The sequence below is a fragment of the Salvelinus fontinalis genome, chromosome 6, assembly GCF_029448725.1.
Source record: "Salvelinus fontinalis isolate EN_2023a chromosome 6, ASM2944872v1, whole genome shotgun sequence".
Taxonomy (NCBI): Eukaryota; Metazoa; Chordata; class Actinopteri; order Salmoniformes; family Salmonidae; genus Salvelinus; species Salvelinus fontinalis.
In genome coordinates this window covers 25425065-25441639 of record NC_074670.1, presented here as the reverse complement: position 1 = coordinate 25441639, position 16575 = coordinate 25425065, and the positions used below count along the sequence as shown (strand labels likewise).

At 40.9% G+C, this 16575-nt stretch overlaps 1 protein-coding gene across 3 annotated transcripts in view; it reads right to left on the bottom strand.

Annotated features, from left to right (window-relative positions):
• The window catches only part of LOC129857456 (diacylglycerol kinase beta-like), a 55031-nt gene that overhangs the window by 12866 nt on the left and 25590 nt on the right, over positions 1-16575 (bottom strand). For all 3 annotated transcript variants that reach the window (XM_055925713.1, XM_055925712.1, XM_055925714.1), the window contains 3 exons: positions 15432-15521; positions 14918-15078; positions 9871-9935 (listed from right to left, as the gene is read on the bottom strand). In XM_055925713.1, the coding sequence (XP_055781688.1) occupies positions 9871-9935; positions 14918-15078; positions 15432-15521 (316 nt within the window). The remainder of the gene's footprint in view (positions 1-9870; positions 9936-14917; positions 15079-15431; positions 15522-16575) is intronic.

The following is a 16575-nucleotide window of genomic DNA, read 5'->3' as shown; positions in this document are numbered from 1 at the left end:
TTTAGTTAGTTTGCGTTTTATGGAACAGCTCTCTGTCTATAATAGCTTTAATTCATGTACAGTTTGTATTTAAATGTATTTATTTCAGACTTTTCACAATTGACTTGGAAGTATTCTCCACCATTGTGTATCAACAAAAAAATCTATAATAATAAAACATATTTTATTGTCACGTACATCCGAGAGGTGCAGTGAAATGTGTTGTTTTACAGCGTCAGCCATAGTAGTACGGCGCCCATGGAGCTAATTAGGTTTAAAGGCCATGCTCAAGGGCACACACAGATTTTTCACCTTGTTGGCTTGGGTATTCAAACCAGCAACCTTTCGGTTACTGGCCCAACACTAAAACCGCTAGGCTACCTGCTGCCCTATAACCCGCTACATTGAATACCATCCACTATTGTTTGAGAATAGAAAATACATTTGATAATGGATTTAAAACATATTCACAAAATCCAATCTCCAAAAACATACAACGTCATTCATTAATCATAATGTCTCAAACGCAGAAGCCCAAAGACTAACGTAAAGGCGATTAACCACTAGAGTATGTGGGGTGGGTACCTAGCATTAAAACACAGCAAGGGGTGAGAGAGGGTAATCTAACTGGCTCTTCAATTAACTGAGGACTGGGGTGCTGCTCCCCCGGGTTCCTAGGGACACATGATCCCAGAGCTAAGCCTGATGATCAATGACCCTGCTAGTTAGAGTCACCATCTGTCTTTATAACAGTGTGATACTCTGTATAGAGTCTATATGCTTTTACTTTACTGAGCCGGCTTGTATTTATTAAGCGTATCAGAGCAGGAGTGCAGATTTAGGATCAGGTCCCCGCTGTCCATTCATTACAATCTAAAAAGGTCAAACTGATCCTAGACCAACACTCCTACCCCGAGATGCTTTCTGAATACTGTCCCAGACTTTAATCTGAAGATTGGTACAGAATGTAGGCTACACCTTAAGACAGAGCAAGCTGTAAAACAAAGCAAATGGAAACTCTGAAATACTCCACGTGGACTGATGAGTGAGAATTAATAACTGTAGGCCTAATACCCAAAGGGAAATTATTATACAGAACAGAGAACAACAATATCTATGAAGACAGGATTTCTTATAGACTCTCCAGGTTTAAAAGGCCTACAAGGTGAATCAATATTACTAAACGCTCTGGTAGCCACAGTTTGGCCAGCAAAGATTACTTGTCTCAACTTATTGCACTCTGTCCATAGAGTTGGTGAGCCTTGAAAGAGTCATAATAACTCACAGCTCATCCCCCTTTGAGCATGAATTAAGTGGGGGAAAGAAGATACATATCAACATGTGTTACGAAAGATGTTCAAACATCTTTCGCTTGGCAAAAACAGATGGAGCAGTCTTTGAATGAGGAATATTAGCTACTCTTTGTAGATTCTGTACTGTACATGTAGTACACATTGGAGTTCAGTTTAATAAGTACATTTAATGAGGCATTAATCAACCTCAGGAGGCTGAAGAAATCTGTCTTGTCACCTAAAAACCTCACAAACTTTTACAGATACACAACTGAGAGCCTCCTGTCGGGCTGTATCACCGCCTGGTACGGCAACTGCGCCACCCACAACCGCAGGGCTCTCCACAACGCATCACCAAGGGCAAACTACCTGCCCTTCACCTACAGCACCCGATGTCACAGGAAGGACAAAAAGATAATCAAGGACAACAACCACCCGAGCCACTGCCTGTTCCCCCGGCTACCATCCAGAAGGCGAGGTCAGTACAGGTGCATCAAAGCTGGGACCGAGAGACTGAAAAGCAGCTTCTATCTCAAGGCCATCATACTGTTAAACAGCCATCACTACCACAGAGAGGCTGCTGCCTACATACAGACTTGAAATCATTGGCCACTTTAATAAATCCAACACTAGTCACTTTAATCATGTTTACATATCTTGCATTACTCATCTCATATGTATATACTGTATTCTATACTATCTATTGCATCTTAGCCTATACGGCTCTGTCATTGCTCATCCATATATTTATATATTCTTATTCCATTCCATTCCTTATTCCATTAGGTATTTGTTGTGGAATTGTTAGATATTACTTGTTAGATATTGCTGCACTGTCGGAACTAGAAGCACACGCATTTCGATACACTCGCAATAACATCTGCTAAACATGTGCATATGACCAATAACATTTGATTTGATGGCGGACTAAATGCTGCTCTAACATTCATAGCATCACATCCCATTCGTATAGAGACTGTTTATGAGAACCAATGTCTATTTACAGCTAAATGCTTGACTTTCTTTAGAGATTTCTTTGAAAGCACACCACACAGCCGACAGAAGATTTATCATCATGGGGCTTTCGCACGCGCGAGAAAAAAACAACCTTACCACAGTGCTGACATGCAGAACTGAAGACAATAAAAAATGGCCTTCTTTTCGCTGGAATCAAAAAGCCTTACAAGCGGGATGTATTAGTGTAAGCAGAGTAACAATCACTAAATTATTGATTTCCTCATTAGGAGTTTTGTCAGGGCCATTTAGCTGCTTTATAAATTAGCTTTCATTAGCCCCTTGCAGGATAGCCCGGGCTCAATGTTGATTTATAATGTGCAAGATGGTCAATAGGTGCGGGAAGAGAGGAGTAAGGAGAGAGAGAGGGAGAGGGAGAGAGCGAGAGAGGGAAAGAGAGAGCAAAAGAGAGAGCGAAAGAGAGCGAGAGACAGTGGGGGAAGACATGGGGCGTGCTGAGAGGGCCTACTACACAATGACACATCTAGCATCTCTCAAACATGACTTCCAACAGCTGCCCTGGGCTCCATGTGCAACCCTCATCATAAATCTGTGTGCTTAGCAGACCTAACACAAGACCGGCTAAAGCAAATGCGCAATGTAGGCTATTTCAAATACTATTTGAAGCCAGGTCTGGTTCCTTCTCATGAGAGACTTGTCTATGGCAGCCGAGAACGAAAACACACAAGCACTCCTGTCGCAGACAAAACACAAATGCAGACATGAGCATCATTTGCAAACAAACAAATGTGGTGGCCTGTTCACGAGTCTATTAAAAAACAAAGCAACTTGTGGTGTGACTGAAACTAAACGATGTGCAGTCTTTACACCTGCAGTGAGCTGTTGGACGAATAATTTGCAGCACTCGCTGAGGTGAAATTGTTTTGGTTTGTTTTTGTTATTTTCAAGAGGCTCTCGCACAGCTGAAGCACTGCGACCTTTAAGACACAGGGGAACTACCCAGGTTTCCAAGCAGCTGTATTATTTGGTTGCCAGGCGGAAAGTTTCTCTCTGTTTATATGAGAGGCAAATTCAAGAGGCTATTACTCTCCTCTGATGTACATTACCTTTTGTACAGTGCACCACTTATCACCACAGTAATAGGCTTAATACAGCATGTCTAAAACACATAACATACAGTACAATATAACCAAAACCAAACACAGCACTTCCTAGACAGTCTCAAGTTGACTTTGTAGTAGTTAAAAATGGGAATAGATAGTTGACATATGAATGTCCTGATTGTTCCCTCTACTTAATGTATGATGTCTAAAACACGTGTAAAACACACAGCAGTTTATACAGCAAATTCACTCTTACAGTACAATATCAAGGTCATGTTTTACTGTAAACAAAACCAAAACACAGCACTTTTGTCGTCCTCAAGTCTACTTAACGTAGTTAAAGAAGGGAATAGATCAAGTCAAAATCAACATATACTACTACAGCATTGACTTCTGTCCAGTACAACATAACCCAAACCAAAACGCAGCACTTTGTCGTCTACAACTTTGTGTAGTAGTTAAACATTGGAACAAATAGAACTGATAGAGTCGACATCTGACTGTCCTGTCGATTCCCTCCACTTAACCTAACAAGAGAGCCATGGCAACAAATCACAGCCTTATCTCCCTGTTCATGAGATAATTAGGAGCATCCCATTGGCCCCATCGGATTCCCATCCTTTATGTGCTGATAGACTGGCGCTCAGCACCATGATCTGAAACACAGCTGGAACAGGGAGAAGCTCCAGTGAGATGGTCATTGAGGATCAATGGAGAATCAACTGAAAATGATGATCTTCTGAACAGGTTGATGCTTTCAATGTGGGTCAAGAGATTTGACTTCGCAATAAAAGTGAATATAAAGGGGTTTCATTAACCAGAGTGTGTCCATAATATCATAACTTATAGTATATTGCAAATGTAAGTTCATTTTGATGATCAGATAAACAAAGAAAGGTACTTTTCTCCACCACTGAGTGCACGAGAGACAATTTGTAGCTACAACTGCGATGTCAAAAGACAACACTGTCTCAGGTTTCACCAACCAGTGAAGCAAGACTTAGCACAGAATTATGCGCAGACTTAGCACAGAATTATGCCCCTGTTCTCTCCTCATCAGTCAACTCATCTACTTTATAAACCCCTGTCTCGTCACTCTATTAAAACGTCTCAAAGGCAAACAGGCTTCGGTGTAGCATGGCTAGGCTATCCCCAGGCCACAACACCTTGTAATACTCTTCAATGCTCTTTCAACTGTCCACTGTTATCATGAGGCACAGAGCAATTGATTTTTCCCTCTGACACTTAATCTAAGCCCCCATGATCTATGACCTTATTTTCACACTAATTTATTTTTGATCAGAGGTGATAAATATCACATTGACATAACCAACTCTTTGTGCATTGCATCAATGCACTGTTTTGTTTAACATGACACCACCCCGAGTGCTACAACTCTGACTGGCAGCTTGAGAAATGGCCTGTGTCGTGTTGTCTCGCCTTTCTTAAAGAGATATTCCAAATAAAACAGTACAATGAATGGGTTTGTTTGAACTACAAGCAAATGATCCCTGGGTGTATTTATAATATCAGGATCCTCCCAGCAAACCAATAGTGTTTGTCAAATTTCCCAGAACATTTGTTAAGTTGCAGCAAATGTTCTCATAACACAAAAACTGTCCAGTCTTGCTAATGATAATACAATGTTTGCATAAAACATTTGCCTGATGTTGCAAGATCGTTCCCAGAACACATTTAGTCTGTTCTTTAAAGGTTCCCAGAATGTTTCATTAGATTGTGGGAACATTGTGGGGATATGACAAGGTTCCCAAAACATTAAAACTGTCCAGTTGTGCTGACATTCAGATAATGTTTGTATCAGGGTGCACAAAACATTCCTTTGATGTTGCAAGAACGTTGACAGAACATCGTTTCTAAGTTCTTTAAAGGTTCCCAGAACATTTCATTAGGTTATGGGAACAGTGGTGGGTACAAGATATGCTCAGTTGTGATGACATTCAATGTTTAAGTTAGGTTGCATTCGACATTCCCTTAATGTTTTAAGAATGTTGACAGAACACCTGGTCCAACATTTTTAAAGGTTCCCAGAACATTTAATTAAGTTACGGGAGTTGTCTGGATGTTGCAAGAATATTCTTGTGATACTCACGTATTGTACTTAAAAGGTTGCACAGAACATACCCACAATGTTGCACAATGTTCCACAATTTCCAAATGAGTCTGTTTTTATAACTTTGATTTGTTTTAGGTTTAGCATACTATTCTATTGACGTTCACACAATATATATTTTACCTGGTCTTGGAGGTACCCTGATGAAGACAGCTTGTCTGTCAAAACGTTGGTTATTCAATTACTGCGTCTGAGCTCCTAGAGGGTGTGGCTCTCCTCTTCTTTTTCTAGTGTTCTACTCCGCTAGCCAGCACCTCGTCTAAACATCTGTGAGTTTCTTTCACCTCCAGATTAACATTGTCTTGGAAGCTCTCAGAACAGTTCAAGATCATTTCGAAAACGTTATGTTTAAGTTTGACCTAATATTACCACAACATTCTCAGCATACATATTTCTAGTTCCTTGAAGCATAAGAAAGCAGATTGGAACACAGCCCAAATTATGTTTCTCTACAGATTTAATGGCAATTTGCATTTGAGGATTGTATTGTAGGCCAACTACAAGGTGATATAGACACACAGCATTTAATTTCATCCATGTAATTAAATGTTATCAAAAACATTTGAATGTTTTTGGGATGTTATCATCATAATGTTAATAAAACCCTACCTAGAACTTAAATGGGAATCTTAGCTAATGTTCTGGGAATGTTGATGGTTTCCTGGGATAGCTCGAATCATTTATCTGAGTTTATAAAAAAATGTCCTTGTCATTGGAACTTTTCTGTTACAAAGCTCAGCTCATACTATAAGGAGGGATCTTGTTTTGTTTTTTTGTCCAATATTGAAATACAAATATTTCTAGATTCATCACAATAAATGTACTGAAGTAACAGAATGGCTTGTAAGGGATATGGTCCTATCAATTGTTATAATACAGGGACTACAATAATCAGACACATAAAATCTATAAACTATCTATCTAATGTACATTATTTGCTGTCTGTTATCTCTCACCCTAGACGTGAACATACTGCTGGTGGGAAGGTGTGAGAAGGGAACCGTGTAGCCAGCTGGTGGCTCTGCAGGGGCTATGGGGGCTCGACAGAGGATGGGGGACACAACAGGGACTAGGAGACTTTTGGAGGAGTGGTGGGGAGTCAATATGTGGCTGGGGTCTTGGACAGTAAGAGCTGCTGCTACAATGTGAGAAATCAGAGGGCATTGAGACTACTATAGGGCTTTCATCTACAATCTTAGAAAAAAGGTTTCCAAAAGGGTTCTTCGGCTGGTTTTAGGTAGAACCCTTTTTGGTTCCATGTATCACCCTCTGTGGAAACGGTTCCACATGGAAGCCCAAAGGGTGATATCTGGAACCCAAAAGGGTGATATCTGGAATCCAAAAGGGTTCTACAACTTTTGTTTCCAAGCCTGTATAGAGGTATCATATTAAATATTACATACCAACCAGTTAGAATTAGAGTCTATGGGATTTACTGAACAAGACTGGTGGCTCACTTCTGAGGTCCAGACAAGTGTGAAACTATGTTTCTATAGGATACGGCTGTATGTGTGTGTGTGTGTGTGTGTGTGTGTGTCCATTCATTAGTGAGTGTGTGCGTTTGTTCATTTTTGTGTGTACAGTATATGTATGCGCATGTGTGTGACTGTGTGTACATTCACGCTGGGTTGGGGACAGAGCCACAGGTGAGATCTCTCTAAATTACACTCACAAGTGGCCATTAATTATAGATGACATCCTGGTCAGACAAACGATTTCATCCTCAAATGAGGTCTGAGGGCGGCCCCTGCCCGGGTCCACAGGGGCCCTGTGGGGAAGCGGTTTGGGAGTGTGTGTGGCAGTGTGTGAGTGGATCCAGTGGGCCCTGCGCGCACGGCAGGCTTTGATGAACACACTCATTATGCCAAAGAGCGCTCCATGCCTGGGCTTCCCTGTGCCTCCAGGAAAGGTTAACGCCAGAGTGGTTCAACAGAACAGCCACAGGCTACACGAGGGAGAGTGGTAATATAACCCGTGCTTAAGACAGTAGTAGTAATGGACTGCCATACATCAAATACAATACCTCAGGCTTAGAGCACAGACCTGTGTTGGTGGCCATTGAACTGTTGCTAACAGGTTATTGAAATTGGCTGAAAGTGTAACTGTTTTTGAGGGTACAAAGGCAGAAACGACGAGAAAATCTCTACCTGCCTATAAATCACGTATTTTTCTTTCTTTCCATCCCTTTCTCTCCCTCCCTTCCCTTTCTCTCTCTCTTTCTGAGGCAGAGATTAGTGTGTAATTACATGGGAGATCAGTAACAAAGAGAGATAGAAAAAGGAGCAGTATATTTTAACTAGGCAGAGGGAGGTAGTGTGTGGCGTCGTCGCGGGTCGACTGATTGTCTTACTTTTAATCCTCGACCTCATTATCACCTCTTGGTCAGGCTGCAGTCAGTAAATGAATCTATCTGCCGACGTGTCAAATCTTCACACATTCTCCCTCATAACCGCCCAGAGGTGCCAATACAGAGTGGGAGTCACCCCCGGCCCGGCCCCAGCATTCATTACATTCATCAACCAAATCCCCTCGTTTCATAATTTAAAACACAATATGCCATTATTTTGTTGCTAATTAAACCTGATCAAATATGTATGTCTTCTTTAAGGTCAACCCGATGACAAATGTAATTGATATCCTCTGAAGAAAGAGAGAAAGACTGAGAGAAAGCGAGTAGTGCAGTCTCTGTTGTGATTTCGATGGGGGAGGAAGGGAGGAATGGAGTGGGGAGGGGGGATGCTTTTTCCATTCATTGTAACTTAGTAGCCTCTCATGCCAGGCCTGACGGCTGCTGAAAGACAGTACTACAGTAACTGAGAGATGGTGAATATATCTGATTTGGAAGAGTCATACGTGTATGTGCAGTTCAACTGTGACATGTGGGAATGTGTGTCAGGCTGTGTTTTTGAGTTGCGACTGCTGTGAACTTTTCATGTGTCTTGGTGTTGGCTTTACACAGGCCCAAATGTTCTATCCTGTACAGACAGTGTTCTCTGCCTTGCACCCACTATTGAACACTGTTCATACACTCGGAAGGAAATGGCTCCATGATAAGTTGCATTCTACTTGCAATGGACATGAGCCCCTTGGACAAATCCAACAAAATATATGCTACCTTGAAAAACTATAATCATGCATTATTCAATTGGCAAGGATAGTGTGTAATAGAGAGATCCTAAACCCATTCCCTCCTGTAAATTATTCATTGAATTCAAATAACAGATGGTACAATTTTCTTTAAATATCTCAATCATTTTTCACATGGGCTTAAAAATGGTATAAAACAATATCTTTGATGTCTTTGTATACATGTTTTTTTTGTACTGTGTGTTCATATATATATATATATATATATATATATATATATAGCCATATAGTGTTATTGATTGATATTAACAGTTTGGGAATTGAGATTTAACCCAATGATTAAAAAAAATATTCAGTGTGGCTAAACCCGTACCTTCAATGTATGGCTACACTAGCATTGGAATATGCCTAAAACACACATACTGGAGAGAAAAAAAACACAAAACTGCAATACAAGGAAAATTTGAGTACTCTCCCATATATCATTTTGCACTGCAGCAACCCTTGCAGATCACGTAGCCTAAACAAACCTGTGGATAATAGTTTGCTAAATGTTGAACTAAATTCAGAGTAAATATGATAAATGAATACAAATGGGATTATTAGGAGACTGTGTGTCATCACTCCGACAGATACATGATGTCAAACTACCCAAGCAAATTCAATTACCCACGCCATTACTCCCTACTGCTAGTGGAGATGTATTGGTCATGTTAAATATTGATGGGAACATAGATGCCACATTTGCTCATCTCCAACGGTGAACACATCTATTTAATGTAATCACAGATGCTAAATATGAGGCATGTCCATTTACTGCATCAAGTGACTACTGAAGAAAAGAAGAAAGAGTCTATTGCAATATGAGGCTTCCAGCCATGTTTTTTAAAGGACCAATAGAGCTTTTCTTCATGTATAGAGCTTTCTGACTTGGTGAGTATTTCTGTTCACAGGTGTCACACTACCAGAGGTTTTAAATGCCACTTTTTCCCCATATTGCTAAATGAATGATCCACTTCAGAACTATCCCTAGTATGTTTTAGCTGTATACATCGGTCAATCAAACAATCTAAAAGTCCCCCTGTACCAATGCAAAAATCCGCTTGACTCCTAAATATATTTGTGGTAAAGAAAATAAATTCAGTAAGATATGGGCTAAAGTATGAGGAGAGAGAGAGGAGATACCAGAGCTAACCATATACCAGTTAGAAGTGTCAGCTTGACAGGTGCTGACAGTCAACAGGGAGAGAGGAGTTAACATGCAGTGTTGGTGAAGTGTTGGTTAAAACCCAACAACACATACCTGCTGTTAAAGCGTTCCGGGTGTCTCTCCCTCATCATGTGGAACCGATGTGCAATGGAAGCATCCTAAATAAGGGAGAGAAAATAACATGGATTCAGCAATGACTTTGATTTTTAGACTAATTTATACAGTGGAAAAAGCCTATTAACCAATGACTGTATAAATAAGGGGTATACGTACATTACCAGTCAAAAGTTTGGACACACCTACTCATTCCATTTACTTATTTATTTTTGTAAAAAAAAAATGTTTTGGTTGCTACATGATTCCATATGTGTTATTTCATAGTTTTGATGTCTTCACTATTATTCAACAATGTATAAAATAGTACAAATAAAGAAAAACCCTGGAATGAGTAGGTGTGTCCAGACCTGGTACTGTATATTAGGGGTATAAAACGATACAAATATTTTCATTTTGTAATAAGCTACAAGACTAAAAGAGTTTACATTTATATGTGGGATATTGTTATTTAAATTAATTAATTTATGAGATACAAAGATGTCGCAAAATATAGACAAGATGTTGGTACTAAAATCAATACGATGGCTTTTTAACACCAATTAAAGTCAACTTCTTCCCCTCTGGTGATAAGCATCTCAGCCAACTTTCTATTGCACCCCAAAAACGACACATATGCCCGATGCATATTGATATGCCTAAACAGAACCAGGGTGTTTTTGAATTCCTGGCCAACTGGAAGGCGGGCGGTGGTTGAGGTTTGAGCCAGGGATGAGGGTATTGACAGAGAGCTTGACGAACAGCACGCCGTCTTTCCACACAGGCTAATTAATTAAACACACATTGCTAGTAATCACAGCTCCCAACGTACAGGATGCTGCCGGCTCCCGTGGCAACCAACTTGTTCTCTCTCTCTCTCTCTCTCTCTCTCTCTCTCTCTCGCTCTCTCTCTCTCACTCGTTCTCTGACCCGGGGCTAGAAGTGCACCACATTGGTAGACTCACTGGTAGTGTTGCGTGTGTGTGTGTGTGTGTGTGTGTGTGTGTGTGTGTGTGTGTGTGTGTGTGTGTGTGTACGTGTGTTTGCATGCAGGCATGTGTGATGATAATGACAGACTGAAATTGACAGCTACTCTATTAATCAAGAGAATCTAAGGAAAGAAAATCTGTGCCTGTTTGTTGAAAATTCTGTGTATTCTATGAAATGCTACCAAAAAAGTAGACTACCCTCGGGCCATTTGAAGATGAAACCTCACTAGAATTTACCATGGTCTTTGTGAGTCACGATGATTGCCAAGTAAAAACAACTGACGAATAGTCTCCAACCACAAAAATGGGGGAAAACTTCAGGAAACTTTTCGGGTTTGTTCCTATCCCCCCACTTCAGCAATCTGTTTTGACCCGCTCCATGTTGAGTGGCTCTATTGAAACGCCAGCCACAGGGATGACCCCCTGCTAGCTCTCAGTACAACATGTAGGAGAAACCCAAAAAATCAATGCTGTTTTCTTGATGTCTTTTCAAGACGCTGTTAAATAAAGACCAAAGAATCTCCAAGATCCCCGCAGACTCTATTTATCTTCAACATGAGCCAGAAAAGGTGAGATGATGGATATATCTGAAAGATTGGAACTTGATTTTCTTACAAACAGGACAATAACTGAAAACAAGAGAGTGAAAGGAAGGAGGAGTTGTTTCCCTTTTGGTTTGAAATCTGTGAAAATATACTGCAGCTCAGAAACCAGTAAGCAACCACTTCAAGTAACCTCCAAATTGAAGAAGGTACACTATAACCTTGTATACAATACGTCAAATCAAAGCAAATTTTATTGGTCGCGTACACATATTTTGCAGATGTTATCGTGGGTGTAGCGAAACGCTTATGTTCCTAGCTCCAACAGTGCAGTAATACCTAGAAATACAAAACAATACACGCTAATCCAAAAAAATCGAATAAAGGAATTAAGAAATATATAAATATTAGAACGAGCAATGTCAGAGTTCGGTGTGTATATACATTGGTGTGTATAGACATTATGGACAGTATATGAATGGAAAATCTGTTTACGGTAGTAGTTATATAGGATGAACCTTGACTAGAATATAGTATATACATAAGAAGTGGGTAAAACAGTATGTAAACATTATTAAAGTGACCAGTGTTCAATGACTACGTACATATTACAGCAGTCTTGAGTACCGGGTGTTAGCCGGCTAGTAACAGTGACTAAAGTTCAGGGCAGGGTACTGGGCGGAGGCCAGCTAGTAGTGACTATTTAACAGTCTGATGGCCTGCAGATAGAAGCTGTTTCTCTGTCCCAGCTTTGATACACTTGTACTGTCTCCGCCTTCTAGATAGTAGCAGGGTGAACAGGCCGTGGCTCGGCTGGCTGAGGTCCTTGATGATCTTCTTGGCCTTCCTGTGACACCAGGTGCTGTAGATGACCTGGAGGGCAGGCAGCATGCCCCCGGTGATGTGCTGGGCTGACCACAGCACCCTCTGGAAAGCCCTGCAGTCCCGGATAGTGCTGCTGCCATACCAGGTGGTGATACGGCACAACAGAATGCTCTCAACGGTGCATCTGTAGAAGTTCCTATCTTTCCTGTAGAAGTTCCCGTCAGTCTCTAACTGTAACTAGATGGACTGCTACTGCAACTACATTTCACTAAAGCTACTTTGTCCCTTAGGGCCAATGTAATGTATTGCAAGGTCATATGTACAATAAGAGGACATTAACAGTAGATCATGTGAGCTGATGATACAAACATCTTCAACCTCAATCCCCAAACAGCAGTAGGACAAGGAAGTCTCACTCTCACGCTCCCTCTCACTCATCTTGGGGACGCCTTCAAATAATTACCATTGTAAAACTCTGGCACCCAAATTAATACAGGACATGTGTAATGTAATGTGCCCTCATAGCTCAAAGTTTAGTCCAATTATGAGTGGTGCTCAGGCAGCTGATGACTTTCCTTCACGGGGAGAGTAATGACTTTGACATGCGAGCCTGGGTCATTAGACGAACTGACTGCATCATCTTAGGACCTCCTCTGTGATTAGGTCTGTTCCTCAGCACACTAAGCCCTGATTGAGATCATTACACTTCACGTCACTTTTAACGTCCTCATAAAGGGATGGCACCATTAATTCCATTCAACTGGATGGAATGGCTGGATTGGAAGGATAGGAACAGGAGGTGTGCTAAAATAGTTGACGATGTGGTCGGATGGTGGTCTATTGGGGAGATTTTATGACTTGGAGTTTGGTGTAAATCTTGTAAAAATGGAAGAGGAAGTTATAGGTGATCCTGGTACTTTGTGAAGTTCGACAGGGATGGTGGGTTTAAAAAACGTTTTGAAATATACTCTCCCCATCCAACACTGTTACCCGTTCATTCACCAACCCCTGGGCTTGTGCAAGTTCAAACAGACGCCTATCGGTTTGTGCAAAGCCCCAGCCACCTTCAACGCCTGATGCAATGGCAGGTTGATGCTTATTGTCATGAATCTGAAATTAACGATTTCCGCTGGATGGGCCAGCTGCAAAATTGGCAATATTGTAAAAATTCAGGAAAACAAAATTTTTGGTCTTAATTTAAGGTTAGGTTTAAAATCTAATTTTATGACTTGGTGGCTGTGCCAGCTGGTAACCATTCTGCAGAGCGGACTCCAGTGCAATAACAACAATAAATGCCAACCTGTGATGCAATGCTTAGAATTTTTAAGATGAAAAAAGATGTGCACTCTGCACATGAAATGTTTGAAATCCAAGAATAAGGTGCTTATGATTACACTTTTCTGTGGCTCGACAGTGAAACCTTTTGGTTGCTACTGATCCTCAGAGTTTGACTCTACAGAAATGTCATTACAGAAACAATCTTTCGTCATCTGCATAATCTCTGAGGTAATTATTAGCTTGACTTGTTTTGTAATCTTTATTGTATTCAGTGTTTCTTTCCAATGGAAAGCAAGATTTGATGTGAAATGTGACACAAAATACATCACACTAAATTCCACCGAGAGCTCAGAATCTTCCTAATCCTGGGCAAACAACTTCATTTGTCAACACGTTCGTTAGATACTAATCCCACTGTTAGAAGGCCATGAAAATAGTGTTATAACAATGAAGTCTATTGGTTGCAATGGCTTAAAGTAATACTTCTGCTAAGGCTGCTATCCTTCTTTGGTTGAAGGGTATTGCAATATCTGTACATACATTCAGAAAACATGTTTTGCCTCAAGCCACGATGAATATTGAGGAATTATGGGAGAAATGATCTTTATTTATTCCAATGCTTACAACCCCTTCGTCTGTTAAGTGGACCTACCTTCGTCAATACGGGACAAAGCCAAGGTATTTGACTAACATTTCTAAGGACATGCATCCCTCATTTCCCCGTCATGTTCGAATGTCACAACACCAAGATGCCACCGTCTCCCAACCTGCAAATGTCAATTACCGTATTTCCCCTGACATTTATCAGTAATGACCCACACGAGCTGGGTGTAATCAGTGTCATCATGTTGAAGATGGACAGAGACTCTGCTGTTGATGAGTTTAAAGGTGCGTAGCACCACGCAGATGCACAAAATACAACATATTCTTCAATCAGAGGTGGTTGAAGCTTTAACACATCTCAATAAAGGCTTATTAACTAGCATTTGATCAAAATGAGTACGATTACGCAGAAGAACATATGACTATGTTGCTGCTTTAAATTCAGTATACAGTATTTATCCAATTGAAGCCTTTATATAGATTATTCGATTGAAATGGATGATCCACGATAAGCATGAAGCTGTCAGTCATGTTGTTTTAGGTGAGAGCCTTAGATTAAACACTGCCCTCTCCTATTGACTAGTCCAGTTTGTTGACCCACTGTTCTCGCTGAAAGGGATAGATCATTTTAGATATGTGTTTACTTATCTTGAAAGCCGTCTACGGACAAGGAGTGACTGCAATCCACACTTTCGTTTTGATAAAATAGCCACTGCCAAGATGTGCTAATATTAGGAAACAAATATTTAAAATCGCTGAACTATGCCTTTAATGTGACATATGCTCTTCATATTAGTGTAAGTAACTCACCACCCCAATAGAGAAATAGTTGTTGACGATGCTGTAAGGCACAGGGTCTCCCCTCTCTTCTTTGTCCGTGGGTGTGACGTTAATCTTCCAGCGGTCCAACATCACCTCAGAGCTGTCCTCTATGCCCCTCAGGATGTTCAGAATGCTCTCTCCCTCATAACCTAATACACAAACAACAGATAGGATAGCTTATGTTGTAGATAATACCCCAGAACATAAGCTAAAACACATTATAGTATAGGCCATAAGTATTTTAATATAACATGATTCTCTGTAATTTTAGCTATTCTAACTATTTATGCCTACTGATTTACTCCTACATGAAAACATAGGTAAAATTTACAGTCAAAGGAGAAAATGAATGTATGGTCAAATCTAAATTCAATATCATGAATCGTGTAATTGGACAAAAAAATGAGGCCACACATTTATGTTTCCCTCATTTAAGAGGAATAATATAATTCATAAAAAAAATTACTGACACTTTGGGTCAGTAAATTGCTATTAAACATACCTCCTCCCCATCGCAGACACCTTGCCAGGTCATTTCCTGTTCCAAGGGGAAGTACACACACAGGGGGGTTCCTGTCCAGGTTGGCCTTATCTACACAAGAGGAACAACAATAACATCACACTGTATTATTATTACTATGCCATTGAGCAGACGCTTTTATCCAGAGCAACTTACAGTCATGCAGGGCTCCCGAATGGCACAGCAGTCTAAGGCACTGCATCTCAGTGGTAGAGGCATCACTAAGATGTGACCCTGGCTTGATTCAAGGCCGTATCACAACCAGCCATTGGGAGTCCCATGTAACCTTTACTTGACTAGGCAAGTCAGTTGAGAACAAATTCTTATTTACAATGACGGCCTACCCCGGCCAAACCCTAACCTGGATGACGCTGGGCCAATTGTGCACCGCAGCGGTCTAAGGCACTGCGGTCTAAGGCACCTGCCAAACTTGGACAACATTGGGCCAATCCCCCCTATGGGACTCCCAATCACAGCCGGTTGTGATACAGCCTGGATTCGAACCAGGGTGTCTGTTGTGACACCTCAAGCACAGAGATGCAGTGCCTTAGAACGCTGCGCCATTCGGGAGCCCTGCATGACTGTAAGTTCAAAAGGTATGTTTAGATCGCTGCGCCCCATAGGGCGGCGCACAATTGGCCCAGCGTCGTCCGGGTTAGGGTTTGGCCGGGGTAGGCCGTCACTGTAAATACGAATTTGTCCTTAACTGACTTGCCTAGTTAAATAAAGGTTCTATAAAATTGCAAGCTCCCTGCTCTACCAACTGAGCTACAGAGGACCTCACCCCCACATTCTGACCACAACAACAAAAAACTGAACACGAATCCACTTTAACATACTGTATATATTTTTTATTTAACTTTGATTTGCCCAGGTCTCTGAGTAAAAAAATAAAAAAATCCCATTCAGTGCAGCATGGTTATCTGACCATCACTCAAATCTAAACTCTGACATCTGTGCAACAACAGACAGACCTTGACTCGACGTGAATGTCCAGTCTCACAGGCTATTTCAGGAGTAGCATTCATTCTGTCCATGTTATTACTTCTCTTTGTTTTGATGGATAAAAAATTGAGGCAATTTTTAAAGGCAGAACCAGAAATAAGTCTTCAAGAAAAAATTGAAT